General features: G+C 33.8%; 1 protein-coding gene across 2 annotated transcripts; it reads right to left on the bottom strand.

The window, feature by feature from the left end:
• Window positions 1–8115: 8115 nt before the first annotated feature.
• On the bottom strand, window positions 8116–14094 carry LOC148310380 (uncharacterized). 2 transcript variants are annotated; one of them, XM_088258512.1, is made up of 5 exons: window positions 13906–14094; window positions 12371–12565; window positions 11676–11848; window positions 10981–11162; window positions 8116–9966 (listed from the first exon to the last, which is right to left on the bottom strand). In XM_088258512.1, exons 1-5 carry the CDS (start codon window positions 14092–14094, stop codon window positions 9917–9919), a joined length of 789 nt encoding a protein of 262 aa, XP_088114638.1. In that variant the 3' UTR covers window positions 8116–9916. The 2 variants fall into 2 exon arrangements, with proteins under 2 accessions (XP_088114638.1, XP_088114639.1); XM_088258513.1 differs by having other exon boundaries at window positions 10981–11147.
• Window positions 14095–15486: the final 1392 nt, after the last annotated feature.

Genomic DNA, 15486 nt, shown 5'->3' with positions numbered 1-15486 from the left:
ACTTCCTGTTTTTTTCCGGGTTTAAAACAAAAACATAAAAATCTACTTAAAATAAAATTAAACTGGTTTAAAAAAATTAACACTTTATTTTTGGTCCGCCTCCGTAGTGATTACACGACTATTAAGTCGTGCTCGCTACCGTACTGGAGGTAACGGGTTCGATTCCCAGGGGGTCAAATAAATATTTGTAATTTTTGTTCTTTATAATTGATTTTTTCATTATAATATTTATTCAATATTTCCCTGGACCTTTCCTTCATGAGTTAACAACGATCAAGATAACACTGCCTTTATATGATGCAGTGCCCTATGCACCATCGAGTGCGGATGAGGGTTTGAATGAATTTCTTTTTGGTGTTATTGTCAAACCGGTTTCGACGAATGCGTTGTCTTTTTCAGGGATGGATAGGTACTCAAACCGTGACACGGAGAAATATGCATAGTTAGGTGAGTAGGCGGATAAAAGAGAATCATTAAAAAAAAAATTAAAATCAGGTTAAAGAGATTATTTTTTTGTCATTTGCGACATTTTCAACAATAAAATAACGTTAAAGAAATATATTTTAAAAATTATGTATTACATATAAGTACCTACCTAACTTTTAAAAATAAAAAGTATTTTCGAATTACTGTTTTAGCTTATAATTAGTCGTTTCTAAATTTCGGTACAGTGATACCTCGACTTACGAAGTTAATTCGTTCATGACCGTGGTTCGTACCTTGAAACCCATCGTGCTCCACGTGCAAGCAAATATTTGCGTACAGTTTGGGTCACAGGTACAAGTATCGGGTTGTGATCCCGTGGGTCAGTGTCGCAATTTTCGAGTCAGGTTTTCTAGGTTCGAACCCACCCTACCACAATTTAATACCTATTTTTGATGATGAGTCGCTTAGGCTAACGAAAATAGTATGAAATTTAAATAAAAGTTAGTGTATATGACATACTACTGCTACTACTAAGCTTTATTTGCAACCGATGGTGCATACGGCACTGCATAAAATCGATTCAATGTTAATTTGGTCGTTAATTATATTAAGGCAAGGTGACCAGTCCTAGACATCAGGTATCAGTCCAGGGTAATGTTAAATAAATATTTCATCTTCAAACCCTTATTCGCACCCCAATGGTGCATAGGGTACTGCATCATATAAACGCAGCTTTATCTTGATCGTCAATACATGAAGGAAAGCTGACCAGCCCTCCGCTTCAGGTACCAGTCCAGGGTAGTATTGAATAAATAATAGAGTGAAAAAATGCTAATATTTATTTAAATATAAATCAAACCCGGGACCTCCAGCATAGTAGTCAAATATGCTTACCACTACACAATGGAGAAGGACAAATAATTTTCTTAAATACAATCCATAGGTACGGCAGATATTGTGTTTCACAACTCGAATATCGTAGTCATACAGGAGAAAGTGACCAAGTGATAATTTTTTACAAAAACGTGATCATTGGATATTTTATATCTTACTAGCTTAATATTTCCCTGAAAAAATCCCAAAGGATTTTATATTAAGTACAATATATTGACTTGTTAAAAATGACAAACTGCATTGATGTTTATTTTCTTGCCAAGCAAAACTGACTTAAATGATTTTACGTCATGAAACATTTTACGTTTTATTAGTTGGTCACTTTCTACTGTACGACTACGATATGTTAGTAAAAGGAGCTCAAAATTGTGTGTCAAAAAGTACGTATGTCCAGAAGTCCTTATGTAGAGTGTTTCGTAAGTCGAGGCACAACTGTATAATACATTGTCACGATTATTACGTGTTTGAACAGCTTGATACAAAAATATTTGCCCTAACAAGGCCGATATTTTGTATTTATAATTTTAAACTAAGCGTGTTATCAAAATAAAGTTGTTACGTTGTTTTGAGAAAGATTTGCTAGAATGTTTCAAGAATTTGTTTGTTATATCGAAGAATTTGTATTTAGTATTCTTTAGAAGAATTTGTTTTGAATATTCTTAAGAAAAGTTTATTTTGAATTCACTCGGAAGAATTTGTTTGCTTTTTAATTTAATGAATTTGTTAGTATTATGTAAAAACTCCATCCAGCTCATTCCAATGATTTCAATAACCTGTAAAAAATGTCGATTAATTATAACTGCAGACAGTTGGTAGAATTCCATATTGAATTGTTGGGTAATATATCCTAAATTAAACACGGTTATTGGATTGAATTATTTTTTTATTTACATATACAGTATATGATAATATGTGACGCGTTTCGTCTTATTAACACTCAGTGTTTGATAATGTCTTAATAAGACGAAACGCGTCACGTATCACGCGTCAGAATTCAATCGAATAACCGTGTTTAATTTTGGATATATTACTCAACAATTAAAAAAGTCACATTTTTATCACCGATATAATATTATGATTTTCCTTTATTGTTTTGACAGACACAAACTACGATAGCTTTTTGAAACAACTTATGTCGATTTTCTTCAAACCCATAAGGGTTATTCTCACCTCAATGGTGCATAGGGCACTGCACCATATTAAGGCAATGTTATCTTGATCGTTAACACATAAAGGAAAGGTGTTCAGCCCTCCGCTGACTGTTAATAGTGCAATGGGGTTTTATCACTCGGGAGGAATATCTAATTTAACATATTCAACCTACAAAGGAAGTGATAATAAATATTTTGATTCATTATTTTCTTTTGCAAAATTCGCCTTCGTAAAAACCTTGTTTTCGTAAGGTGGTAACGAATGACGTCACAGAAACGAATCCACACTACTACTATTGCAACTCTTTATTGGAGATGCATAAAGGAATACGCCCCATAACTGACCGGATGACAAATATAAAATATCTCAAGTTTAAACCTTAATAATCTCCCTTACTTCTCTACAGATTGCAATTAGAATGTAACCAAAAGTCTTGTGATTTTTCATATTAATTTATTAGTCAACAGTAACACATCATGAGAATGATCCCATTATATATGTAAATGAATTTACATGAATAGTTTTTTTTTTAATTATTTATACTGCCAAATAAATATTTAAAAAAAACTAGAGGTAAAATAACTGTGAACAGACTGTAACATGTAAAATGATTGCTTTTATTGGTCCATGATAGGTCGTAAGCCCTGTAAATGACTATGATATCATGTGAGTAGGGTAGGTGGTGAAGAACAGTGATCGAGTGTTTAGCCAAAAACTCACGAGTTCTGGAACCTCAATGGGCTAAAGCTGACTAAGCAATGAGGCTCACGACAACGTTTTATGACGTCAGTCTACGTATTAATTGAACAGCCCACGTTTTATAGCAAATCTATAGATTCTCCTTCGCCACGCATAATTTGTAGAAATAACTTTAAATAACAAGAACATCTGATCCATTCAAATTTGCAAATTTTCTAGAATAACATTATGTATAAAGGTGTTCTCTATGGCGTCACAGAGGTACACAATGTTAGACCATCTACCCACGCTCTTGAACTGAACATTGGGCCTATCCTCAAACCCATTCGTTAATGTAAAAATTTCAAAACCATAATTTTTAAAAATAATCTGTAAATGTGTTAGGTAGGTATGCCATAATATTTATTCTTCTTCTTTTATCCGCTCCCTTTGTGAAGCATTTGGAGTCCACAAACTGTCCCCAGGCTTTTCTGTCAGCATTTAGCTCCCTTGCATCCTCCCAAGTCGGATCCGCGTCCTGAAGTTTAGACGAGAACTGACGACAATTGTCAGCAGTGGTCGTCCTGGGTGGCGCGAACCTGATGCATTTTAAAAGAAGCAAGCTTGATTAAGGCCCTCGGGAGTACATGGCAAAGCCAACTGAATCCCCTTTTCTTGACGACAGTTGTGACCAAGATTTGCTGCGTCCTACGCCTTATCTCTTCATTCCTCGCAAAGTCAAACCACCACACGCCTAAAATCCCTCGCACACACCTATTCTCAAAGCGCAGTACACGGCTGCTCTGGCCCCTTGTAAGGTGCCATGTTTCACAGCCGTATAAGAGAATGGGAGAAATGCAGGCATTGTATAGGCGGCATTTTTAGTACATTATTATTATTGTAACACACTTTTAGCATATTTTCAACAGCGTTAACACTTAAAATACTCAAATAACACGTTTTTTCTATGCTCCCTTGTATTTTTAACCCAGGATCAACGCTAACATGTTAACTATACTATATCGACGTAAGTTCTTGCCCATTCTTACATTTCTGTTGACTTAGTTTAATTGTACTGTGAACCGAAATCGAAACATTGAGGTAGAAATTCCATCTGGTTGAAGGTACATATCTACTCGTATAATTTCCATTGTCAACTGAACATATTAAAGATTATTTAGTTTTGTAATGTTTTTTTATGGGTTAACAGCCGTTGCAAAACTTCTCATTATACTGTACTGCCTATATAGTCGGTTCCTTTTCTTTTCTTTTTATTTTATAAATTTTGTTGGTATAATGTAATATAAATCATTCATAAATTGTTATTGATAAGTTTAAAATGATATTTTTTTTACCTAAAACAAGTTTTAAACGAGGCAATCGAAATCGAATAAAAACATTGACATTAACAAGCCGTGAAAAATAAATGTAATTTATTTTTAATATTTTGAGTGTGTCAAAATCTTTGTTCACCAATGCAGGATTGTACCACACTTGAGAGCTATGTTTGTGTGTGTGACTCATCTCTTTTACCCTGACCCGTAAACGGCGCCATATTGTTATTATTTATTTTAGAAGTTCAGAATCAAAATATATTTTAACATTAACGGAAGGGTTTGAGAATACGTACTCATGACTATAAGCTGTTCACCAACGAACAAACGTAGGTACCTTACCTACACCAAATTAACTATAATCTTCGAATTGTGGCTTCAAACACGATCTTCTTAAACTCTAGTTTAATGTAAACCTAGATCTGATGGACGCATTGGAAGTGCCATCTTGTACGTCACTAAGTCAACGCCATGTTTTCATAATTTCGCTTTCAAAACGCCTAACTGTCAAACCTTCACACGTGATTAGCATAATTTTATCAGTGGTGCAGTTTTTCAGCGATAGTTTCCTCTTTGTTTAATCGCGGATGACGAGTATTCGGGAATACTGTATGTTTTATTGTATTGTACTATTTATAATAGTTCGACTAAAACACAATCACAACACGGAATTAATAATATCTCTCAAATTGTCATGCTTATGCTTATTTGTTACTGCTGTGCTTGCGCACAGTACTAAAAAGTGAATTTCGTTTTTATATATTTTCTTTTTCTTTTTGTATATGTTACGGTAAAATAATTTTAAATGTCAAAAAACAACTTTTTAAATATACGTTCAATTTTTGTGCTCCCTCGTAAAATACAATTTTTTGCGCTTGCGCCCAGTTTTAAAAACGAGGGATAATCTCGCGCTATTTTTTAAGTTTTTTCAAATGTTAAATATGCGTCATTTTTTGTCTGTACACATTAGGTACTTACTCTGTAACAAAATATGTGAATATTTAAAACTTTATTACCAGTACCTAACCAAACAATTTAAATTAATGAAAGACAAGCAAGCTGCTTTACACTGTTTCAAAGGATGTGTATACACTTGAAAATGTTTGGAAACGAAAGAGATTTTTTGAAGATATGCCGACAAGTGACACAATATTCTCATTTTTTTGTTTAAAAAAAACTTAAAGGGATATTCGCTAACACAGAATTCATTTTACCGGAGACTACCGGAAAGGTCACAATATCTGTTAACGCCTGATTTTTCAAAATAATGTTTGTTAAATATATTTTTTAGAACATACTTATATAGAAAAAAAATAAACTCCTTACCCTTCAATAAATCTTTTCTTTTCAAAACTATATAACTATTTCGAAGAAAAACTTTTTTATGCAAAAACAGTGTTTTAATAAAAAAAAATCTATTACGTAAAATGTTACCTGGATTTAGAGAAAATTGAGTTGCGACTTAACGAATCCTAGGCCTTAAGTATATAGCCAGTCAATTCCTTTTTCACCCATTTTTCAATTAGACTTTGAAACTATATTTTTTTATTCAATTTTTTCATACAGAGGGGCATGTGACTAATAATAAGAGTATGAAGAATTTTTAATTAAAATGACGGATTGACAATTATCAACTAGTAAATTTAATTTCGTAAATATATCATTGGTAAATCAGTGAATAGATGAATCTGAGAAAACGAGGATCACTTTAAATTGGGATCCGGTCATTTGATTAATGTGTATGAACGGATCATTGAGATCCGGTTATTCACGAACGACTCACGTCTCCTTGCAAGGCCGGGTGGCCTGAAAAGGTGCTAAAAATGTACAGAATTCTTATATCCAACACCCACTTATTGTGACTGAAATTATATTACGAGTATTATTGAAACGACGATTCACGCCTAGTTAGTTTATTATTATTGCCTTATATATCATATAATTGACGCCATTTCATGTGTTGTAAGTTTTTGATTTTAGCAGAAACCCTTATTGTTTTTTTAATGTATGCATTAATATTCTTAGGACGTTTGTGCACTACACGGAATTTACCGTCCGGCACTTCAGTTAGCATAATAAAACGGATAATTGGCTTGGATTGGCTTGTGCTTTTGTCTTCCTTTCATCACTTGATCGGTGCGTGATCACGGTGCGCGTAAATTCGGTCACGCTAATTTTTCGTAGTCTCTTTTATTTAAAAAAAAAAACCGGACTGCCGGACGGTAAAATTTCGTATAGTGCACAAGCGCTCTTACCGAACTATTTCACATACTAGGAAACGCCTGAAAACATGATTAGAAAATTTTATAAAGCTTATAATTTGATCGGTTATTTTATTCACAACTTTTTGTATCCAAATACTTGTTCACAAATCTAGGTTTTTAGCTTAGGAGTTATATTTATTAAAAATAACTCCTGGTTAAGTGGAGAAACCCAGATTAGTGAACATGAATTTGGATATACCCAAAATGTTATGAATTTTAATATATAATCATATTTTAATAACATTTTTTTCGTTTTTTTTTAATGTAAGCAAAGTGATCCAAATATGTAATAATAGTTTGATGTTAACTGAATATAAATTCATACACCAAAAAATAAATAAATTGATATTGAACACAGTTTCGTTGGAAATCATTATTGTCTGAACGAATTTGTTTGATGGTCCAATAAATGTCACTTAACCCTATGTAGGAAAATCAATATTTTTTGTGCACATCTTTTTTTTAGTCGAGCGTAAACCAAAATATTATTCAAAGAATGTATTTATAGAAAAATATTGTTCGATTGATTTATCAAAACAAAAAACACGACTGCGCGTATGTATATTATGAAAACTTTATTATTAACGTAAATATTATGGTTCATTCTGTTTAAAAAAATAACTATGGCTCCAACATTTAGTCAGTTCTAAAGTTTGCCTAAAACCATAGTGTCGTGGTTAGTACGTTTGACTTCCAGTAGGTATGCAGGAGATCGGTTTCCAGATCAGCTTAATGAGACCATTCGAGTCACATCAGGATGGTTACAGTTCTCGATATAAACTCGATTGAAGACGTCACTTGGCCACCTAGAATTATTGCCTACTTATTTCTACTTTTCATGAACTTTTATTTTATTCTTTAATTTAATTTTATCATCATTTTGTTTAAATTGTTTTATAATTAATTTTTTAAATGCGATTTTTCACTCACGGAAAATTATGTGAATATCGATCGAAGGTAATCCTTGTCTCTGGTTTTTCTATTACTTTGTCTATGGCGGCAGAACACGGTTAAATTTTTTAAGTCGGTTGTCACATTTTTCGACACTTGTATTATTTTTAAATGTTGTCCTGCAGATATCACCCAAAATTGGGTGCTTTGCCAGTAAATAAAAAAAAATGTCCTGATGTAAAATATAAATGAAACATAACTGATGACTATTAACTTCAAACTTTCACTATCGTATTTGTGAATATTGCTCGCGAAATAAAATATTATCTTATTTGTAATTGGATAATATAGCAATGGAGTTATGGAAAGTAGTATCAAGAGATTATTTAAACACTTTATGATTATGCGTCAGTCAATCGAAAAGAAAAACACACGAAAATATATTGTCTTTATTGATAATATCGAGAGACCAAAAACACTGATTATGACGAGACTGTATAATAGAATAAATACAGTGCCTTATATATTATAGTTAGGTATAATATACATAGATAATATATTTTTTTTAAATAATTATACAATGAAAATTATAGTCGGTAAATAAATATATTTTTTTATGATATCTTTATAAATATTTCGAGCCAATTCAAAAATTTTTTTCTTCTTTTTTTTTATATATTTTATTTTATTTTTTTTTTACAAAAATACATTTTTGAAATACAAAATAGGTAAATATACAGAACATCTTATATATAACGTTTCTACCTCTCTAATAAAGTAGATACTTGTGTTTAGAGAGGGAGTTCGTTTCACATTTATTTTTATTTTTTTTATAAACTAAGTAAATTAAAACAAAGTAAATTAAATTAAAAACTAACAAGGTAAATTAAAAATTAAAAATAAACATTCTTTGGTATGGAGTCTAGGAAGGTGTGAGTCTTAAATATTTTTTAATTTTAGTTTTAAAAGTTTGATAATTTTTTATAGATTTTAAGTTTTCCGGAAGTTTATTAAAGTTTTTTTTATCTATGTACGTATAATGGTTTAACGCTGCTGTTGTTTTACATCTGTGCAAAATTAAATTATTAGAATATCTAGAGTTACTTGAATTTTGCACTTCAATTGTTTTTTCTTTAAAAGTTTGTAAGATAGCGGCTTTATTAAAAATTTCTTCAATAGTTGGTATATTAAGTTCTTCGAATACTAGTTTTGATGGATAAGTTCTGGGCTTTTTAAGAATTATTTTTGCAATCTTTTTTTTTCAATCTGCAATCTTAATATGGGATTTCTCCTTTCTCTTTCGAGCATCAAAAATAATATTTTCTAAACTTTGGTTCCTTGTATGAACGGGTATTTACAAAAAAATAAACAACTCTGATTTTTTAAATTTCTCAATTCTCAAATTGTTTTATAATTTTTTTAGTAACAACTTTATGAAGGAAAAGTAGATAGAACATATTTTACACATAATTTACATAGTGAGAAAATGCTTCTTCTCCGTCTTATCCCTCATTGCTGAGGGTTGTGACCTTTGCAGAAGCAATGACTCTTCTCCAGTTATCCCTTGACTGCGCTGCACGTAGCGCTCCAACCACTGAGGTGCCTGCTGCTGCCTTAATTTGATCGGTCCATCGTGCGGGGATCTCCCTATCCCTCTCTTTCCCTCCAGGCTACCAATCACAACTAGTTCCAGGCTATCCTCGTTGCCACGCGCAACGTGTCCAAAGAACTGGAGAATCCGTCGGGTACAGATATTGGCCAGTCAAGCCATCCAAGCGTAGTTCCTGGCGAATGGACTCATTGGTGCGTCTAGCTGTCCATGGAATTCGGAGCATGCGCCTCCAACACCACATTTCACACAGAAAATACAATGTTTCAAAAATACATATAAGTAGTTATATTATCCATAGTTACAGAAATACATAGTTGGGTAGTTATCCGAGTATTAAACAATATATTACAAAAATCGTATTTAAATCATATTAATATTAATTAATTATTATTTTACTGAATTACATATTAGTTATTACTAACAAATACGGCTTATTATTTAAAATAATAAGCTTTTAATTACTTCATTGCATCATAGCAATATTTGCTTTTAATAAAATTGATAATAAGTACTTTTGTAACATGAACACATCATGTAGGTACTTAATTGTTTTTTCATTTTTAATTAAAAAAATTACTTAGTAATTACCACTATTTCTTAAAATCTACTGTGACAAAAATTATTTTTCTTCTATTGCGTCTTCCTAATTCAAATTATTTTTTCTTCTATTTCATCTTCTCAATATTATTTCTTGCTAAAAGTACGCCAATGGTAGCTAAAAAAACAACAGATGATAAATTATTGGGGGACTCAAAAAATTTGTTCAATGACTAATTTTAACATAACAAAAAACCTACACCTACACCTTGACACATGAAGGAACGTACCAATTAATATTCCGTTGTATCATTGTTTTTATCTAATATTGTAAGAGAAATAGTACTTGTATGTAAATAGATAATCATACTATCATAAAAAAATAAACAATGTTTAAATGTATTTCCAACAATATAAACAAAATATTATTTTTGACAGATGCGTAACATGTGAGTCAATAGGCCAAAAACAATATTCTAGAGGTAGCTGTTTAGTTGTCTTTAAAAAAATCGTTAAACATAACGTATAAGGTTGCGTTCATTTTGGGTTTTTGGGCACAGGTATCCTGAGCACGGGTAATTTACTAGAGAATACGATGATTTTGACTAGATGAGGGTGATGGTGATACAGGGGATAAAGATCAGGCTAATCTCTTTTTTTTAGAAAATCTATCAATTTATTTTTCAGACATAGGTTTAAAACAACTCTTTCGAAGTAGGTTATAGGCGGCTACCGACTGCTGCTAATTTCGTGAACAACATCATGAATAACAATTATTTATTTTATTCCAAACCTTGAGGCGAAGTGTGCAGGCCTGTATGGGTCATATAGTAGTCGTACGGGAGAAAGTGACCAACTAACAAAACGTAAAATGTTCAGGAGGGCCATTTAAGTCACTTTTGCTTGGCAAGAAAATAAACATCAATGCAGCTAGTCATTTTAATCAAGTTAATATATTATACTTCCAAGTTTATAATTCCTGAGGATTTTTCAGGGCAATATTACGCTAGTAAGATATCAAATAGTCAATAATCACGTTTTTGTAAAAAAAAATGCACTTGGTCACTTTCTCCTGTATGACTACGATATGACATATACATTATATAACATACAATAATTTTGTCAAAAGAGAAATATGAATATACTAATACCTTAGTCGCAGCATTGGCTCTATACAGATGTGTTAACTCACCCGACATGTCGGCCGCCTGGTGCGCCGCCGCAGCCAGCTGCGCGCGCAGTTCTGCCTCCAGCGCATCCCACCGCGCGCGCTCCTCCACTCGCTGGTCCTTGGCGAGCCGCTCTGCGCCCAGCTCCGTCTCGAGCCGCGCCACTGTCGCCTCGGCGCGCTTCTGGCGTCTGCACAAGGCAACACTGGTCATTTAGAAAGCTCAGTGTAAGGATATGCGAGTTGGCAGATCTGTGCTCACGGCAGGAAATGCAGTCGGCACGACTGTGCTGGTCGGGGTTGTGGAGGCGCCTGTGTACCGGCCAACGTCGGGTTGGAATCGGATCTAGCTGACTAACTGAACTAACTAAATACTAATCCCTTTTACTACCTACACTGGGGTACTTCTAGAAAATTTGGTGGTGAATTACAAAATTATATTTATTTAGATTGGTAGAGATAGGGATATTGAAAGCTTTTAAATATTAATTCACAGTAAAAACGGAATACAATAAATTTCGTAACTTAGTTTTAAAAAATTACTTTGGAAGAGAAAGTCTGTCAGGAAGACTAGATGCTTCTGTATCAGATCTGGGAATGCGGTGGAACAGCTTACAATAGTCGGCATGACTGCCTTGTCAGCAACGAGCCAACCATGTCAGCAATGTTCATATTTAAGTGGCATTTCATACGTTCATAGTATAATCTGTTTCACTAACTCCAGGGTATCCACCATGGCTTTATTAAAGTCCTCTAGCTTGGCTGATATCGTCCTCTTCCAAGCATCGTGCGTGGCTCGGTCAGCCTGTGCTTGTTTCTCTTTCTTCTCGCTTTCACTCAGCTGCATCATCAGGTCACGTACGCGGGTTTTCAGCAACTGGTTCTCTTCCAGCTACAAAGTCACGAGATATTTACACAAACCCACAAATTTAGATCTTTGAGTTATAACACCTTGATGTGATATTATATTTCCAAATTATGTATACGAGGAAGTTGAGATATGGTTTTAATTCCCACGAATCGTAAAATTGTGAAAATATGATTTATTTATGATTGAAGATGTAAATTTATGTATCCATCATATCTCGTTTCCCTATTCTATCTTCTACCTGGAGATATGACTAAAAAATACAGGCTTGGCGGGTTATTCCTTAAAATAAAAATTAACCCTAAAAACCTCCCAGGTGATACAACAATCATCAGAATAATTCATGAAAATAAAATGAAGGCTAAAAAATCTGTTTAAAAGTATTTTTTCTTTGTTAAAATCGTAATTTAATATAGCATTGTAGAGGTATAAAAAGTAAGGACGGAAAAATTGGTTAAAATAGTTGTTTGAAATCCTTAATAAAAAAATAATACTGAAGGTCCAAGAGACGAACCCTGAGGGACACATTTCAAGTATTGAAATTACCGCAACTTGCAGACGCAGTGCCCCCTCGGCTGCTCTCTGGGCCTCGCGTTCCCCCTCGGTGGCCAGTGTGCGGGCGGCTGCCGCGGCGCAGCGGGCTCCCTCCTCGGCCAGCGTGGCGCGCCGCCCCGACTGCCGGATGGCCCCCGCCCACCCGCTCTCCAGGGCCTCGACTGAAGAGCGGAGGGCTTTTTCTTTCTAAATTAATCAGATGTATACATATTTAATCGCTAAGGAATTTCAAAGTTTACTAGGTAAGTCACAAATATTGAAGTAGTAGGTATGTTAAAATAACAATGAGTGCTTTGTGAATATGGAAGCTGCAGCATCTTGTCAAAAATGTACAATAACATGGAAAAGTTGGTACAGGAAGGTAGTAGGAAGACGTCTAATGGTTATCCAACTTGATATACTAGTATGAGTGTAGTGAGGCAAAACTGTTTTACGCAGATCGCCAGAAGATGAAACTGCCATAATAAAAGCGAACCTCGGATAGGAGATGGTAGAAGAAGATGAAATGACTTTTTCATAACAATATGTTACTACAATCCTCCAGTAGGTAATATTTAAAAGCGCGCCCAAACAAAATAGTATTAATGAAATAGAATAACAAACCATAATTCCACCGTCTGTCTAGCTTTCAAAAATATATTTTTACAATTCCCAAAATATTACGGCAAGCAAGATTTGTTTTTAAATTTCTCGATGTTGTAAAGTTTCCACCTCTTGTTGGTATGAACATCAGTATGCAAAAGCGCTCAATGTTAATAAATTTGCCGTTGTTTAATTGTTTTACAAACATAAGATTTCTTTTGTTGACACAGTTTTCCGAAATTCTAAACATTTCGTAAATCAATATTGAAGAGACGAAACCATACGTCCCAGAATCTTTCTCTGTTTATAAACTTACTCAAACATTCAAAACTTAAAACGCGTATGGAAGTATTAAAAAAAGGTACTTCAAATATAAAAGCAACGAGACTGTAGTCAACTGATTTTTCTTAATTTATTTCTACTTCTGACTCTTCACTTCAAACTTCAAACCCTCATACGTACCCGATGGTGCATAGGGCACTGCATCATATAAATGCAGTGCTATCTTGATCGTTAACACTCATGTGTCAAGGAAAGGTGTTCAGTCCACCGATTCAGGTACCAGTCCAGGGTAATGTTGAATAAATATTAGAGTGAAAAAATCACTTATATTTATTTGACCCCCCCTGGGAATCGAGCCCGGGACCACCAGTAGGGTAGTCGAGCGTGCAGACCATTACACTACGGAGGCGGACTCTTATCTTACTCTGACTCTTATCCCTACATAATTATGCATAGGGCACAACCGTGTTAACTCGATCGCCACTGTCATTAAGATCAACGGATCTAAGGATCTAGTCGTGGAATATATAAGTATAATATAATACAGATGTCGCAAGTGAAGAAACTTTACGTAAATTTAAAGAGAAGAGGCCTCGATTAGACTAGACCCCAGTGGAACCTCTTATCCGGACTAATTGGGCATGAAGTTAGGCCTTCCTTACTCTGTTTGCCTGCAGCTCTGCGAGCAGTTGCCTGTTGTGCTCCACGGTGGCGGTGATCAGGTGGCCGACGCTGGCGAGGGTGCAGTCGGGTGCTGATGCCGCCAGCGGGCACGGTGGCGCTTCACATTCTACGGAGGGGTCACCCAGTTCAGCCATTGTAATGTCTTCAAAGCAAATAGGGCTTGACATTGCAAACGTCACCTAAATGGTAAACAATATTTTTAAATGAAAGTACAATATTTATTGATACCATATTTTTAATATTTTGTGATGGGAATACGGGAGTTTGGGTACAGGTCTTCCGATCTGTCGTTTACAGGTAAGCGAGATTATTTTATACACCACATATTATGTCCATCTCAAAAGATTACAAATATAGTGTCAATAAATATACAATATTGCTATACATAGCATTCACCATTTTACCTATGATTGACAGCCACATTACTCGAATCTGGGAAAAATTATACATCACATACGTCGCAAATATTTTTATATATTTGTGGTTAACAGAGGCTTTTATGAATGCATGTTTCTTTATTATTAAATTTTATTACTAGGATTTCCTGAAAACATCAATTCCGATGGTATTAAAGTTATTATTTATACCATTTTCTCACAATGTTATCTCAACATATTTAGATGAAGAAGTTTAGAAACATACGTCTGCATTACAAAGTCGGCAAAAATCTTTCCCTTTATGACTTTCACAATGTTTCATAACGATTTTTCTCTTTTAAAAAAACCGTAATTCTTGACCTATTTCCCAACATATTTAATTTCAATTTTTTTAAATTTTTACTAGCATATTACATTTTTTTGGAATATTGTATGATAAGGGAAAATATTTGTTTAAATAAAAGAAATATACATCTTTGTTTATTAATAACTACAGGAAAAATGTATTAATGAATTTTCATTTTTACATTTGTAATAATGTAAACGAAAAAGATATTTGCATTAATATCATTCTTTGAAATGAAAACAATTTGAGAGAACTCATAAATATATAATCAAAGAAGAATATCGAGAATGTAAAAATAACACAATACAATGCCCCCTAAATAATGAATACCTGAAATGCCGTGCTGCGAGGTGGTCTGTTATTTAAACAATATCATTCATTGCTAGAATACCGGAATTTTATTCATTATACAATGAACGAAAAGTATTTTTTCGATATTGAATTGAATCTTTGAGACAAACTAATTTAGAGCATTGGTGTATTCGCTTGGCCAGATCAATTTGACAACAGAGCCGATGTTTCGAAAATTAGTGGATGAATCTAAGGGACCTGGAACCGTGATTCTAGCTATATCCAAGTAGTTAAGTCGTAAAATAAACACGTCACGCGTTAACCACATCAGTATGACCAACTTTGCCTATATCAAACAATACGGATGCGCAATATCAAACAAAAAAACACCTCCATTTTTTTACACTATATAGTATGTTGTAAAAGTACGTGTATTTATGGTCATAAATTATATTTTTTACTCTTAGAGCGTTAAAGGCACGCACATGTTCGGTAGCACATATCAAGGTAGGTATTTACAGCAATTAGAAGTTCGGTTTACCCAT

This window comes from Brachycentrus maculatus, unplaced genomic scaffold (assembly GCF_059751285.1).
Source record: "Brachycentrus maculatus isolate JH-2025_06_01 unplaced genomic scaffold, ASM5975128v1 h1tg000097l, whole genome shotgun sequence".
Taxonomy (NCBI): Eukaryota; Metazoa; Arthropoda; class Insecta; order Trichoptera; family Brachycentridae; genus Brachycentrus; species Brachycentrus maculatus.
The sequence above is the reverse complement of the archived record's forward strand: the minus strand, read 5'-3'. Positions and strand labels throughout refer to the sequence as shown.

Bases quoted from the DNA above. Each gene is read 5' to 3' on its own strand.
- LOC148310380 (XM_088258512.1), bottom strand. From the start codon at position 14,094: ATGTCAAGCCCTATTTGCTTTGAAGACATTACAATGGCTGAACTGGGT. The intron at 11,849-12,370 runs GTAATTTCAATA...GTGACTTTGTAG, and splicing joins CACTGCGTCTGCAAGTTGCG to CTGGAAGAGAACCAGTTGCT. The intron at 9,967-10,980 runs GTGAGTTAACAC...TTGTTTTTTTAG, and splicing joins CCAGGCGGCCGACATGTCGG to CTACCATTGGCGTACTTTTA.